This window comes from Neoarius graeffei, chromosome 9 (assembly GCF_027579695.1).
Source record: "Neoarius graeffei isolate fNeoGra1 chromosome 9, fNeoGra1.pri, whole genome shotgun sequence".
NCBI classification, from domain to species: Eukaryota; Metazoa; Chordata; class Actinopteri; order Siluriformes; family Ariidae; genus Neoarius; species Neoarius graeffei.
The window spans coordinates 13,479,171-13,493,950 of NC_083577.1; the positions used below are offsets into that span (position 1 = coordinate 13,479,171).

The following is a 14,780-nucleotide window of genomic DNA, read 5'->3' on the forward strand; positions in this document are numbered from 1 at the left end:
ATATATATATATATATATATATAAGAGCACTGAAAAGGAGAGCTGTGAGCCGCTGCAACCACGCATGCCGCCATCTTGGATCACCCACCTTTAAGCCTAGAAGGACAACCCAGCGCATCTACCAGGTAAACAGAATACTTGATTCCAGATGCAGAAGAAGTCAAATAGAGTATCTGGTAGATTGGGAGGGCTATGGACCAGAGGAATGAAGCTGGGTGGGAGCCAAGGATATTCTGGACCTTCTTCTGAAACAAGAGTTCCACACACAACACCCTGACAAACCTGTACCTAGGGGTAGAGGGTGCCTCAGGAAGAATGTAGTTCCTCAGGGGGTTCTGTCAGTAAGGGCATTGAGAGCGACAGCTCTAACCGAACTACATACGTGGCTTCTCAGAACTACAATGGCCAAAAACCACAGCACCCCCTGTCACCGGCTTATTGATTACAGCTGTTTCTCATTCCTGCACAATCAGCCATGCTACTTAAGCCTCCCTCACTCTCCCTGTCATTGTGAAGTATTGTTCTGAGTTTACCCAGTCATACCAAGCCTTTCTATCTCTGTCTGCCTCTAGTTTTTGTGACCCTTACTATCTCTTTACTTCTATGCCTCTTGTCTTCTTTATATTGCCCTGTTTGCCGATCGACTGACCCTTGCTTGCTTTTTTTGACTACAATTCTAGTTTTGTGATTTGTGATCATATCGACAAGCCCTACTGTAGTTTCAAGAGAGCATGGGTTTGTCAAAATGAGTGAGAATGGGAGGCAGTTTCAAGGTGTAAACAATTAGTTCCAGTGTTGTACTATTTGACTAATCATATGACTTTATGCAAAAAGACCCGTTAATACACACCTTTCTCTGGAATGTGTGTATGCACCCAGTGTGCCGCAGCTACAGTGGTGCTTGAAAGTTTGTGAGCCCTTTATAATTTTATATATTTCTGCATAAATATGACCCTAAAACATGATCAGATTTTCACACAAGTCCTAAAAGTAGATAAAGAGAACCCAGTTAAACAAATGAGACAAAAATATCATACTTGGTCATTTATTTATTGAGGAAAATGATCCAATATTACATATCTGTGAGTGGCAAAAGTATGTGAACCTCTAGGATTAGCAGTTAATTTGAAGGTGGAATTAGTCAGGTGTTTTCAATCAATGGGATGATAATCAGGTGTGAATGGGCACCCTGTTTTATTTAAAGAACAGGGCTCTATCAAAGTCTGATCTTCACAACACATGCTTGTGGAAGTGTATCATGGCACAAACAAAGGAGATTTCTGAGGACCTTAGAAAAAGCGTTGTTGATGCTCATCAGGCTGGAAAAGGTTACAAAACCATCTCTAAAGAGTTTGGACTCCACCAATCCACAGTCAGACAGATTGTGTACAAATGGAGGAAATTCAAGACCATTGTTACTCTCCCCAGGAGTGGTCAACTAACAAAGATCACTCCAAGAGCAAGGCGTGTAATAGTCGGCAAGGTTACAAAGGACTCCAGGGTAACTTCTAAGCAACTGAAGGCCTCTCTCACATTGGCTAATGTTAATGTTCATGAGTCCACCATCAGGAGAACACTGAACAACAATGGTGTACATGGCAGGGTTGCAAGGAGAAAGCCACTGCTCTACAAAAAGAATATTGGTGCTCGTTTGCAGTTTGTTAAAGATCATGTGGACAAGCCAGAAGGCTATTGGAAAAATGTTTTGTGGATGGAGGAGACCAAAATAGAACTTTTTGGTTTAAATGCAAAGCGTTATGTTTGGAGAAAGGAAAACACTACATTCCAGCACAAGAACCTTATCCCATCTGTGAAACATGGTGGTGGTGGTAGTATCATGGTTTGGGCCTGTTCTACTGCATCTGTGCCAGGACGGCTTGCCATCATTGATGGAACAATGAATTCTGAATTATACCAGCTAATTCTAAAGGAGAATGTCAGGACATCTGTTCATGAACTGAATCTCAAGAGAAGGTGGGTCATGCAGCAAGACAACGACCCTAAGCACACAAGTCATTCTACCAAAGAAAGGTTAAAGAAGAATAAAGTTAATGTTTTGGAATGGCCAAGTCAAAGTCCTGACCTTAATCCAATTGAAATGTTGTGGAAGGACCTGAAGCAAGCAGTTCATGTAAGGAAACCCACCAACATCCCAGAGTTGAAGCTGTTCTGTACGGAGGAATGGGCTAAAATTCATCCAAGCCGGTTTGCAGGACTGATCAACAGTTACTGGAAATGTTTAGTTGCAGTTATTGCTGCACAAGGGGCTCACACCAGGTACTGAAAGCAAAGGTTCACATACTTTTGCCACTCACAGATACGTAATATTGGCTCATTTTCCTCAATAAATAAATGACCAAGTATAATATTTTTGTCTCATTTGTTTAACTGGGTTCTCTTTATCTACTTTTAGGACTTGTGTGAAAATCTGATGATATTTTCGGTCATATTTATGCAGAAATATAGAAAATTCTAAAGGGTTCACAAACTTTCAAGCACCACTGTATATTTAGACATTCACACCACTTCCTACACACACTGGGGGAAGGGGGAGTGTATTCTTTTTGTATTTGTTATGCTTTGGTGGTATCACACACACATTAAGGGGAAGTGAGATGGCGGCATACGTGCAAACAACCGGCCCGCTGAGGTTTGTACTGTTGTTATATTGTTGTTGTACAAAAGTGTGGAAGACAGCACTGGCACTTTAACAGGCTATTTGCTTGCACCTCTAGGAAGAACTGCCTCAAACCATACAACAGTAAGAGTTCCCTATCAGAGGTAGAACCTTTGGTTATCCAATGAACTCTTCAAGAACCTTTTAATAGCTCCAAGTATTAGTGGAGCTAAATTTTAAATTCTGGGTATTAAATAAATCAGTCATTTAGAGATTGTACCACACAGTTAATGCATAAATGTTTACAAAAAGGGATTCTTCAAGCGTTCTTTGGATAATTAAGGGTTCTTAGCATCCAAAAATTGCTCTACTGGGAAATTTTCCTCATTGAGACAACCCTTAAATATTCTTGTGGGTGCAGTTTCAACAAAGTGCCAAGATTGATTTTTAACTTCATATAAGATGTGATCTGGTAAATTTGATTATTTTATATGTATGCATAAACTAACTTTTGTTTTATACTCATTTATTTATAGAAATTTCAAATACAAAATCATATTCACAGAATAGACAATGAAGTCTCAAATACATTTCCCAAACATCAGATATGGCTGCTGGCCAAAAAAAAAATGTTTTTCTTTACAATGTCTTCATTTCTTTTCATATTTAGAAAATGAAAACAATGTAGAAACAGGTGTGGTGTCACACATTGGCAAGGCCTCTTCCTTATTTTGTAAAAGGATGTCTTTACTGGACAGTTCAAATCAAAGTGTTTGAGCACTGAATTTCACTGAGACACATTTTAATCCAGTGAGGATTCAGAATTCTATTACATCAAAAATACTTTAAAACACAAACCCTTTTAGTGTTTGTCATGCTATATCTGACAGCTGATTAAGGTTATTTATTTGGACTTGCTATTAAAAAAGGGCACAGAGAAAAGCAAAAGGCAGTATGTTATATTTTATTGTACAAAAATACAGATACTACATACCTGCCATTACTGATGCCTCTGCACAGGTCTCTAGTTTTATAACATAAGCAGCAACTATATGATTGTAGACAATCATGTAGTTACTGCTTATGTTGTAACACTAGAGACCTGTGCAGGTTTGAGCTCAGCCTTTGTCTGATTGGGAGATAGAAGCTACGGTACATAAATAGAAAAAATAGGCCACTCAGAAATACGTTGACAGCAGGATTTGAACCAACATTGCAAAATCTGTCTTTTTCCTGGCTAGTGCTCTAGACCAGTGATTCTCAAACTGTGGTACGCGTACCACTAGTGGTACACGGGCTCCATTCTAGTGGTACGCCAAAGAATTACTTAATTAAATATAAATAAAATTAAAAAAATAAAACGTGAAGTACTATCCATAATATCCAAATGGATGAAAATATCTTATCAACCGATGACAAGAAAATGAAAGGAGATACAAATTAAGTTAATAATTTTAAAAAGTTTGCAAGTGCTTCTGGGTAGCCATACGTAGCGTACGTACGCATTCCCGCCGGTTCCGCTGACAGACGGTTATCCGCCATTGGTAGACTAGGCTGTGATGGGAAAAGGTGGAGCTGGCTTTGCTAATTATGACGAATACGACAAAATTACTGTCGTGGCTTAAATCCGCGAATGGGAGCGTGGATCAGGGGAGAGGGAGAACTGAAGAGGACGTGTGTGAGCCGAGCGCAGATGCTAACGACAGTGGCAAAACCAGCCCCAGAACTGCTAGCAAACGGCAGAAACCAGTGAGGAGGAAGTATGACGAAAAATACATAAAACTGGGATTCATTTGGAGTGGGACAGAGGAGCTGCCCAGGCCGCAGTGTGTTGTATGCGGGGACGTTCTGAGCAATGAGTCCGTGAAACCATCGCATCTCAAACGGCATCTTACAACCAAACACACAGCACTAAAGGACAAACCAATGGATTTTTTTTTTTTTACGAAAACGTGATGAACTGAAGCAGTCCAAGTCCACCATTCTGTCCTATGGTACACCCGTAGCCAAAGCACAGGAAGCTTCATATCGTGCCAGCCTCCTGATTGCCAGAGCCGGTAAGCCGCACATAATCGGGGAACTGCTGTGTTTACCATTAGCCAAAGAGATGACACGTATCATGTGTGGAGAGAAAGCTGCCAGAGAGTTAAACTTGGTGCCGCTTTCAAATGACACCGTGTCAAGGAGAATAAACGACATGGCTGACGATGTTAAAAAGACACTGATTGAGTGCATTAAGAACAGTACAGTTATTTAACTTTTAAGTACATTTTCATTTAATCTTTAAGAACTCTTAATATTTATTTTAGTACAATGTTTATTTCACTTTTATGTGCAATTAATTTTATTTGATTCATTATTTAAGTACAGTGTTTTATTTTCCTATATTTAAACACAGTGTTACTGTTCAAAGTACTGTGCGTAATGTTACAGTGGCCAACAATATTAAATATACTTGTTAAATAAAACCTCCGCCTTGTTTTTAATGAATACTTAGGCCTACTATGCTACTGTATTTTAATGTTGATCATTATGGTGGTACTTGGAGAGCCAAGTATTTTCTGAGGTGGTACTTGGTGAAAAAAGTTTGAGAACCACTGCTCTAGACCACTCACCTATAAAGGATTATAGTGTGACCTTAGGTTATATAATGTCACACTTACATGGTCAGTACGCAGTGGCACCACACCACAACTGTGGAATCGCTACCTGAGGCTGGCATGCCCATCACATTCTTAAACACGCTTGAACTTGGTTAAACATACACCTATAGATAGGTGCCTCTATAGGCTTCAGCCAAAGGCAGAGCCAAAAATTTGTCACTGTTTCAAAGCTAGCTAGGTAGTTTTTTTTTTTCTCATCTGCAGACAATCAGAATTAAATTGAATCAATTTCTGTAAATGAAGAGAAAGTGTAATATAGGAGTTGTAGGAGTGTGTTGGAGTAAAACGGAGTAAAGAAGCTAGTGATCATTCATATGGTGCGTTTCTTCAAATGTATTATCATAATGCAAGGTAAATTATCTAAGTATGGAAAAATTTTTTGCAAAGATTGGGAGGGGGGAAAGGAGTAGATAATGGCTGAACAAAGCAATGTTTTAAAAAGGCATATTGCACATACTGCAAATCAGAACTGGGTGTGCACCACTGTTAATTGATTACCATGCAAAAGCTGAGAAAAAGAAGAAACATTAGTCTACCTTGTTCAATGGTTGAACTTTTTGTGCTCGGCCTTTTTCTTTCAGGTCTTTTTCTGCAGTTTCTGGGCTGGACATTTTGCTCAGATCTGGCAATTGTGGTTCAAACTCAAAAGCGCTGAGCTCTACCAACCTGCATCCAGGTCACATAACTTTAGCTATTCCATCTCGTTATAAAAGCGTCCTTTGGAAAAATATGCCAAAAAAGTCAAATGATTTCTTGAAATGTTGAACCAAAAACCAAAGAGCTTTAACAAGCTACACAAGGTACAGATGGTTACACAAGTCAGTTAATGGATAAAAATAAAACTAATATAATCCCTTAAAATGGCATTAAAAACAATAATCATAATGAAAAAAAGTTTCAAAAATGCATCAGGATATGAAATTGAACTTGGTCATGCCTACTGTGAGAAAAAAAGGGTGCAGAATACAAGGGAAAACCCCAAAACCTAGTGTAAAATCTGGAAATGGATCAGTGATTCTTTAGGGTAGTTTTGCAAATCATGTGAACATTGATGCGGTTTCTGTAGTTTACTAAAAGCCTGATGTTTGGACTTATGATGTCTTATAAGATAAATGGTTTCTAGTTATGTGTTTACATAGAAAATAGATAAGTCATGATAGCTGGTGTTGCTTGTATACTGATAATGAGATCTGATAGTCCTGAGATCTGGCAATTGTGGTTCAAACACAAAAGTGCTGAGCTCCACTAAGCTGCATCCAGGTCACATAACTTTAGCTATCTTATTATAAAAGCTTCCTTCAGAAAAAATACACCAAAAAAGTCAAATGATTTAGTATTGATGTGTGTAAAGAATTTGAAATAAATGTTGAACCAAAAAACCAAAGAGCTTTTACAAGCTACACAAGATGCAGATGGTTGCACAAGTCAGTTAATGGATACAAATAAAACCACTGTATATAATTAGTTAAAAATTTCATTAAAACAATCATCATAGGTTTCAAAAATGCATCAGGATATAAAATTGAACTTGGTTGTGCATACTGTGAGCATGTTTGGTGAGAAAAAAAGGATGCAGAATACAAGGGAAAACCCCTAAACCTAATGTAAAATCTGGAAATGGATCAGTGATGCTTTAAGGTAGTTTGACAGATCATGTGAACGTTGACAGCCTTGTGAAAGTTTTAAAGTACAAAGATATTTTTAATTTATAAACTTAAAGTTTACATCCGGAATGTATATATTTCTATAAAGCTGCTTTTTGACAATGTTCATTGTTAAAAGCACTACACAAATAAAATTGAACTAAGTCGAGTTTAACCTTACTGCCTTTGTATTAAAATGTATATTAATACATCCTGTTGATTTGGTTGTTTTAAAGGTGCTTTCTGAGGTTGATTTGGATCAGTGGTGGAGTGTGTTGTCACACCTCGGCCAAGTCTAAATTAATATTTGGCCATTGATGGATATTTCAACACGATTTACACTACCAATCAAAAGTCTGCACACACCTTTTAATTCAATGTTTCTTCTTTATTTTTGTGATTTTCTACATTGTAGAACAATGCTGAAGGCATCAAAACTATGAAATAACACTTATGTTATTATGTACTAAGCAAAAAAAAGTGTAAACAAAGCAAAATGTGTTATATTTTAGATTCTTCATAGTAGCCACCATTTACCTTGATGAGACTTTGCACACTCTTGGCTTTCTGTCAAGCAGCTTCATGAGGTTGCCACCTGGAATGGTTTTCCAACAGTCTTGAAGGAATTCCCATATATGTCAAGCACCATTTACTGTATGTTCGCTGCTTTTCTTTCACTCTGTGTTCCAGTTCATCCCAAACCATCTCAATTGGGTTTAGGTTGAATAATTGTGGAGTCCAGGTCATCTGATGCAATACACCTTCACTCTCTTTCTTGGTTAAATCACCCTTACAGAAGCCTGGAGGTGTGTTTTGGGTCATTATTCTGTTGAAAAACCAATGTCACTGCAGAATGGCATGTCACTGCAGAATGCTGTAGAATGCTGGGACGGTCCTTATGAGAGCCAGTTTCATCAGAATGTTTCATGGTTTTTGCAACTGCATTAAATGTGCTTGCAATTTTCTGGACTAACTGACCTTCATGTCCGAAAGTACAGAGTTGAGTGGTTCTTGACATAATATAGATTACTACAGTTGTGGAATAGGGCTATTTACTGTATTTTTATTATTTAGTGTTTGATCTCAAATGCATTAAGAAGGAAAGAAACTAGTCCACTAATTAACCTTTGATGAGACATACCTGTTAATTGAAAAGCAGTCCAGGTGACTACCTCATGAAGCTGGTTAAAATAATGCCAATAGTGTGCAAAGCGTCATCAAGGTGAACAGTGGCTACTTTGAAGAAACTAAAATATCAAATACATTTAGTTTTTTTAAACACTTTTTTTGTTTACTACATAATTCTATATATAGTCCATATGGGAAGCCATGGCCTGATGGTTAGAAAAGCTGCTTTGGGGCCAAAAGGTCACTGATTTGATTCGCTGGACGAGCAGGAATGGCTGAAATGTCCTTAAGCAAGGCATCTAACCCCCAACTTCTCCCCAGGCTTGCACTGGGTATGTTGTACATCGCTTTGGATAAGAGCACCTGCTAAATACCATTAATGCTATTTCATAGTTTTCATGTCTTCAGTATTGTTCTACAATGTAGAGAATAGTCACAATATAGAAAAACCTATGAATGAGTAGAGTAGGGGTGTGCAAACTTTTGACTGGCACTGTAAATGCAAATCAACATACAGTATAGATGTTGTGCATCCATTTATGTCTTGGAATGATAAATTTGAACTCTGTTACAAACCTTTTGTCTGAATCAAAATGACATTCGCAAAGTTAAAAACAAAGACGAGCCTCTCAAACCTTGTTTTACAATAAGAGTACTCAATGACGTTATTTTCTCCAGGACAGGCATCACCAGACAGTAATTCTGAGGTGCCAGTACTTTTGAAACCAGCATTTCAGACCGTCCTTGTAATTGCAGTAGAAATGCACCTCAGCAGAATATAAACTTTGTGGTTTCCTGCTATCATCTTTTTTCTTTCATGTGAAACCCTGAACATCATCATGGAGGATGTTTGTCATGGAGGATGTTTGTTGTATAAAGGACTCTATGTACGCTCCTTTCCTTTACAAAAATCTGCCTGTTTAATAAGCATTTCTGATAATTCAGGGGTTCATTGAGTGTCTTGAATTTGGTTCCTGAAAATCCCTGTAATTCAATATCTCAACAGACATGATGTTTATCAGAAATGCCGGAGGGCGAGACATGAATCAGAGGTGTTTTTTTTTTTTTTTTTTTTTAACGTGTAGGTGGATTTGGGGATTTCTCAAAACAATCTACGAAGACTCAAATGTCAGGGGTTTTGCTCAGGATCATTTGAATGTTTGTAGAAGGATGTTGTGCTGCCATGCCAGTCTTTAAAAAATGCCAGACAGGAAAGCGTGGGGTGACCACACTTTTAATTTTTTTTTTCTTTTTTCACTTTTCATACTCCTTTGTTTGTGTCAGAACTTTCCGTGTGCATTTTGGAAAAAAAAAATCTGGTCATATTTTTTTTTCCTCAGACTGTCTCAACTGTGTATTCACCCCCACCCCACACTGTCTGTTTATGACTTAACAGCTTTACATATTATGAATGTCTTGTAGTTTGGTTTTGCTTTCGTTAATGGATTTCCGCAGGTGTGTAAAACTGCATTCCTTATTGAATACAGTTCCTGGACTTGAGCAATATTTTAAAGAATGATCATCAGTCACAACATTTTAAATCTCTGATGTGTGACAGACTGTTTACAGGGTGTGGTTTTTTTTTTTGTTTTTTTTTTGTTTGTTTGTTTGTTTGTTTGTTTGTTTGTTTGTTTTTAAAGCTACTAATCAAGGACTCTATGGAAACCTGTTTCTGACATGTAGGAAAATTACCCAGTTGTTATCTCCGCAGGAGATAATCTTAATCTTAATCCACAAGATTAAGACCATAATATAATATATTCCATAATAATAATAATAATAATAATAATAATAATTGATGCCAATAATTCTGGAGGTGGATGTAAATACCTCTCTAGCTTGCTTGATACATCTATATTGAGTAATAATATTTAAAAAAAAACACACACACACAAAGAAATGCCACTGTAATTTCCAAAGTAAACCCAGCAGAAGTTGGCCAATCCAACCTTATCGCTACAGACTTTTTTTTTTTTTGGGCGGCAGGTGTAGTGGTTAGCACGGTCGATCACAGCAAGAAGGTTCTGGGTTTGAACCCAGCGGCCGGCGAGGGCCTTTCTGTGTGGAGCTTTCATGTTCTCCCTGTGTCTACATGGGTTTCTTCCGGGTGCTCCGGTTTCCCCCACAATCCAAAGACATGCAGTTAGGTTGACGTGGGGCGGCCTTGGGCTGAGGTGATCTTGAGCAAGGTACCGAACCCCTGACTGCTCTCCGGGCACTCTGGGCTGCCCACTGCTCTGGGTGTGTGTGCGTGTGTTCACTGCTTCAATGCAGAGGATGAATTTCACTGTGCTTGAAGTGTGCATGTGACGAATCCAGAAGTTTCTTCTTCTTTACTCAAAGCTGGTCCACAAAACTTTCCCTGTATTTAGGGCAAACCTTGCATATCCTAACTGGGAAAAAAACATCTGGAACTCATCCAGGAGTAGTCAATGAAATCTTAATGTCAATGAGCCTCGACAAATATTTTAATCACTGCCCGGTGTATTTTATCTTTGTCTCACAGTTGAAATACAAAGCGAACCCTCAGCACCTGTCAGCCGTGATCTCCAACTGCCTGAGAGAGGAGAGACGCATCATATCAGCTGCCAGCATGCAGGAGCAGGTACAAATCATGGAAACTGTTCGTTAGGATTATTGCTTGTGCGATATTGATTTTTCTATGCTCATGATTTTCCATTTTAAAATATCGCAAAAAATCCTCTGGAACAGGAAAATGTGCATTTCCATCATTTCCAGTTTAAGAAGAGTATAAGAGGACATAAAAACACCAGGCGGATGATGGATTTTTAGGGATTCTGCATTAAACAGTTAAAAATGGTACATTAAAAAAACATTTGGTTGGAGGCAACTTTTAATATTTTTAGGTCAAATTCTTCCACCTTTTTCTCTTTTAGAAATAAACTAAAAATGACATTGAAAAACTTGTTTGTTTTGTTTTTTACCAATTTTGGACAACATTTTTTCTGGTGGCATCTCTAATCATTATAATTAAATAGATGTGAAATATCTTTTTATTGTCGAGTGTTAGCGAAGTCAAATATACACTGATAAATTGTATTTAATATGAATGAACTTTAAACATTTTTCAAGTACAGTCATAGAAAGTGAGAGCACCCATGAGATTGGGGGGGAAGAGGGTGGGGCTTCCAGGATGTCTCAGATAAGTGATGTTAAATTGCAGTTCTCCTATAAAAATGTGTCATGTTTGGCAGGTCTGGTCTAAAAATAAATAAAATTCTCTCTCTCTCTCTCTCTCTCTATATATATATATATATATATATATATATATATAGAGAGAGAGAGAGAGAGAGAGCGCCCTGTGATGACCTGGCAACTTGTCCAGGGTGTACCCTGCCTTTCGCCCGTAGTCAGCTGGGATAGGCTCCAGCTTGCCCACGACCCTGTAGAACAGGATAAAGCAGCTAGAGATAATGAGGTGATATATATATATATATATATATATATATATATATATATATATATATATATATATATATTGTGACATCCCGAGAGGCTGCGTCGTGGAGGGGCGCTATATTCCACGGAGATGGCTCCAACCACTGGCAGCTATAACTCCATCTGGTGGTGGAGTTGGGAACTTCACCCCCCAGCACACAACACGGCAACACACCTGTGGCCAATGAGGGCCTAATGAGCAAGAGGGCTTTGTGAGAGCTCAAAACTCTCAGTGTGAAGGTGGAGGAGAGAGGAGCGAGGTTCATGGACTCTCCTGCTGAGTGGATCCTGCTGGGCGGAGTATTCATTGAACTGCTTACCTGGAATTCTTGCCTGAGGGATTTTTGCACTGAAATACTTACCTGTGTTATGAACGCCTGCTACTGGGCGACCACCAGGTCGAAGACTACAGGGATTGTTGACTGGACTCAAAGTAAGGCAGAAGATTTTGTTTGTTCTGTGAAAAGGATATTGGACTGAAGGAAACCTGCCTATAATTTTGTTGTTCTGAAGCCAGAGACATTGTTTGAGTTTGACTTTTGGGAATCCATCTTCGTTTGAACATTGGACTTTGAGATACCTTTTCTGTTTAATCTCCTGGCATAACATTAAAAATCTTGATTTATTTTAACCTTTGTGTCCTTGCACTGATTGAAGGGTCCCGCTGAGAGCCAGCTAACCTCTCGTGATATCACATATGGTGGAGAATGTGGGCACTTCAATCATCAATAATAGAGCATGTATGAGGAGGACACTGAACATTTGATTGCTCAATTTCCCCAGTTAGCCATAGGCCCTCCACATAACAAGGTGGAGGAAATTTTGAAGGCCCTTATTGCAGGCCAGCAAGCCCAAAGGCAGGCGAGTGCGGCCCTCCTGGAGGAACAAAGGAAAGCCAACCAACTGAAGGCAGAGGAGTTGCAGCTGCAGAAGAAGATGGCTGTTCAGAGTGTTGGCCCAATAAAGGCAAGTAACTTTATCTCCAAAATGGGGATTACCGATGATGTTGAGGCATACTTGCACACCTTTGAAGCCATGGCCACTAGGGAAGGATGGCCCAGGGCACAGTGGGTTGGACTGTTAGCCCCATTCTTAACGGGAGAATCGTTGAATGCTGTCCGAGACCTACCCCCCGACAAGACTACGAACTATAATGCTCTGAGACTGAGATCCTCAGCAGACATGGGCTCACCAAGTTCGGTATGGCTCAACGCTTCCACAGCTGGACCTTCCAAGCAGACCAGGCTCCCCGTGCGCAGATGCACGAACTTTCCAGAATCATGAGGAGGTGGCTGGAACCTGAAAAAAACACAGCGGCTGCAGTAGTGGAGGCCGTGGTCGTGGATCACTACATTCGAGCCCTGCCATATGAGGCGAAGCACTTCATCAGCCAACAACCACAGGTGAACTGACGGTTGAAGCTGTGGAAAAGTACCAGGCCACAACAGAAATGCTCCGTACTTCCAGGAAGGACCCCAGAACTGCGCCCCCGCTGCCGACAGGGGGAGGCCACCCCAAAAACCCCAAGGGGTCCAGCCCGGCCACAGCAGGACCTGGCTATGCTCCAGGGGGAGCCAGAAGCCAGCCGGGTCCGGTTAGAATTCCCCATGATGGTGACACCCGACAATGCTTCCGGTGTGGGGGTATGGGACACATGTCTTGGCAGTGTGGGAAACCGGTGGACGAGCCTATGCCCACTGCAGGGTCCTCCAGCTCACCATCTGCCCAGCTGTTTGCATCACTCGTCGGGGCAGCGGACGGGCCCCCAGATCGACCCCCCCCCACCTGCCCAGTGACGGTGAATTGCCGTGATGTCGAAGCATTGTTAGAGTCGGGTAGTCGGGTCACCTTGGTGCATAAGGACCTGGTGGATCCATCGTGTCTGACCACTGACAAAGTTCTCCCAGTTTCCTGCGTCCATGGAGACACCAAAGAGTACCCCACCACTGAACTAAAAGTGACCACCACCAGGGGGACTATACACACGACGGTGGGAGTGGTTGATTCCCTCCCTGTTCCTGTTCTGATTGGGCGAGATTGCCCAGCCTTCCACCTGCTGTGGAGAGAGACCCAGCAGAGGCCAGCCTGGGTACCCCACAGTCAGAGGGGTAAGACTCGTCCTGCAAACATACAAGTGCAACTCGCACAACCACTCATCCCCGCGTTTGCCCTCGCAGGGATGACAGGCACCCAGGCCGACACAGAGACTGGCCCGGACACTGGAGAAGAGAATGTGGCCCCGGAAAGCTCTCCGAGCTCCAACAAGGAAGACGCCCCAGGCATCGAGAAGCTTCCCCCTCTCACAGGCCAGTATGGTACTGCCCAATTGCAGGATCCCACGCTTGCAAATGCCTTAAGAAATGTGCAGGTGCTAGAGGGTGTACTGGTAGGGGGTAGAGCAAGCCCTACATACCCCATTTCGCAATTATACGTGGCCTACTGTATCAGGTGGTGAAGAAAAATGATGAAGTGCATGAACAGCTCCTTGTACCACAGCCCCACTGGGCGACTGTGCTCAATCTGGCACACACCCATCCACTGGGGGCCCACCTAGGTGTAGAGAAGGCAAAAGATCTTACAGCATTTCTTCTGGCCTGGAGTGCACAAGGAAACAGAGAATTACTGTCGTAGTTGCCCAGAATGCCAGAAGGTGGCGCCTAAGCCGTAACCCACTCATCCCCTTACCAATTATCGAAACTCCTTTTGAGAGGATTGGACTGGATATAGTTGGTCCTTTGCCAAAAAGCTCCAGGGGGCATCAGTACATCCTGGTCATCCTGGACTATGTGACCCGGTACCCTGAGGCCATCCCCTGAGGAAGGCGACCTCCAAACAAATAGCCAAGGAGCTGTTCCTCCTCTCCACCAGTCTAGGAATTCCAAAGGAGATATTGACGGACCAAGGCAGCCCATTCATGTCCAGGGTGATGAAAGAACTGTGTGCCCTGTTGAAGATCAAACAGTTGTGAACATCTGTCTACCACCCCCAGACAGATGGATTGGTCGAGTGTTTTAACAGGACTCTGAAGTCAATGCTGAGGAAGGCGGTTGAAGAGGATGGGCGGAACTGGGACCAGCTGCTGCCATACCTGCTGTTTGCAGTGAGAGAGGTACCCCAATCTTCTACTGGCTTTTCGCCTTTTGAACTTTAGCTTTCTTGCAGACCCAGAGGGCTGCTGGACATTGCCAAGGAGGCTTGGGAGGAGCAACCCTGCAGACAGCGGACCCTGATCGAGCATGTCGGGGCCATGAAGGAGAGAATGAGGGCCAT

At 41.3% G+C, this 14,780-nt stretch overlaps 1 protein-coding gene across 1 annotated transcript in view; it reads left to right on the top strand.

Moving 5' to 3' along the window:
* The window catches only part of stat4 (signal transducer and activator of transcription 4), an 86,196-nt gene that overhangs the window by 15,945 nt on the left and 55,471 nt on the right, over positions 1-14,780 (top strand). Inside the window, exon 3 of the mRNA XM_060929033.1 lies at positions 10,558-10,656. Coding sequence (XP_060785016.1) covers positions 10,558-10,656 — 99 coding nt within the window. The remainder of the gene's footprint in view (positions 1-10,557; positions 10,657-14,780) is intronic.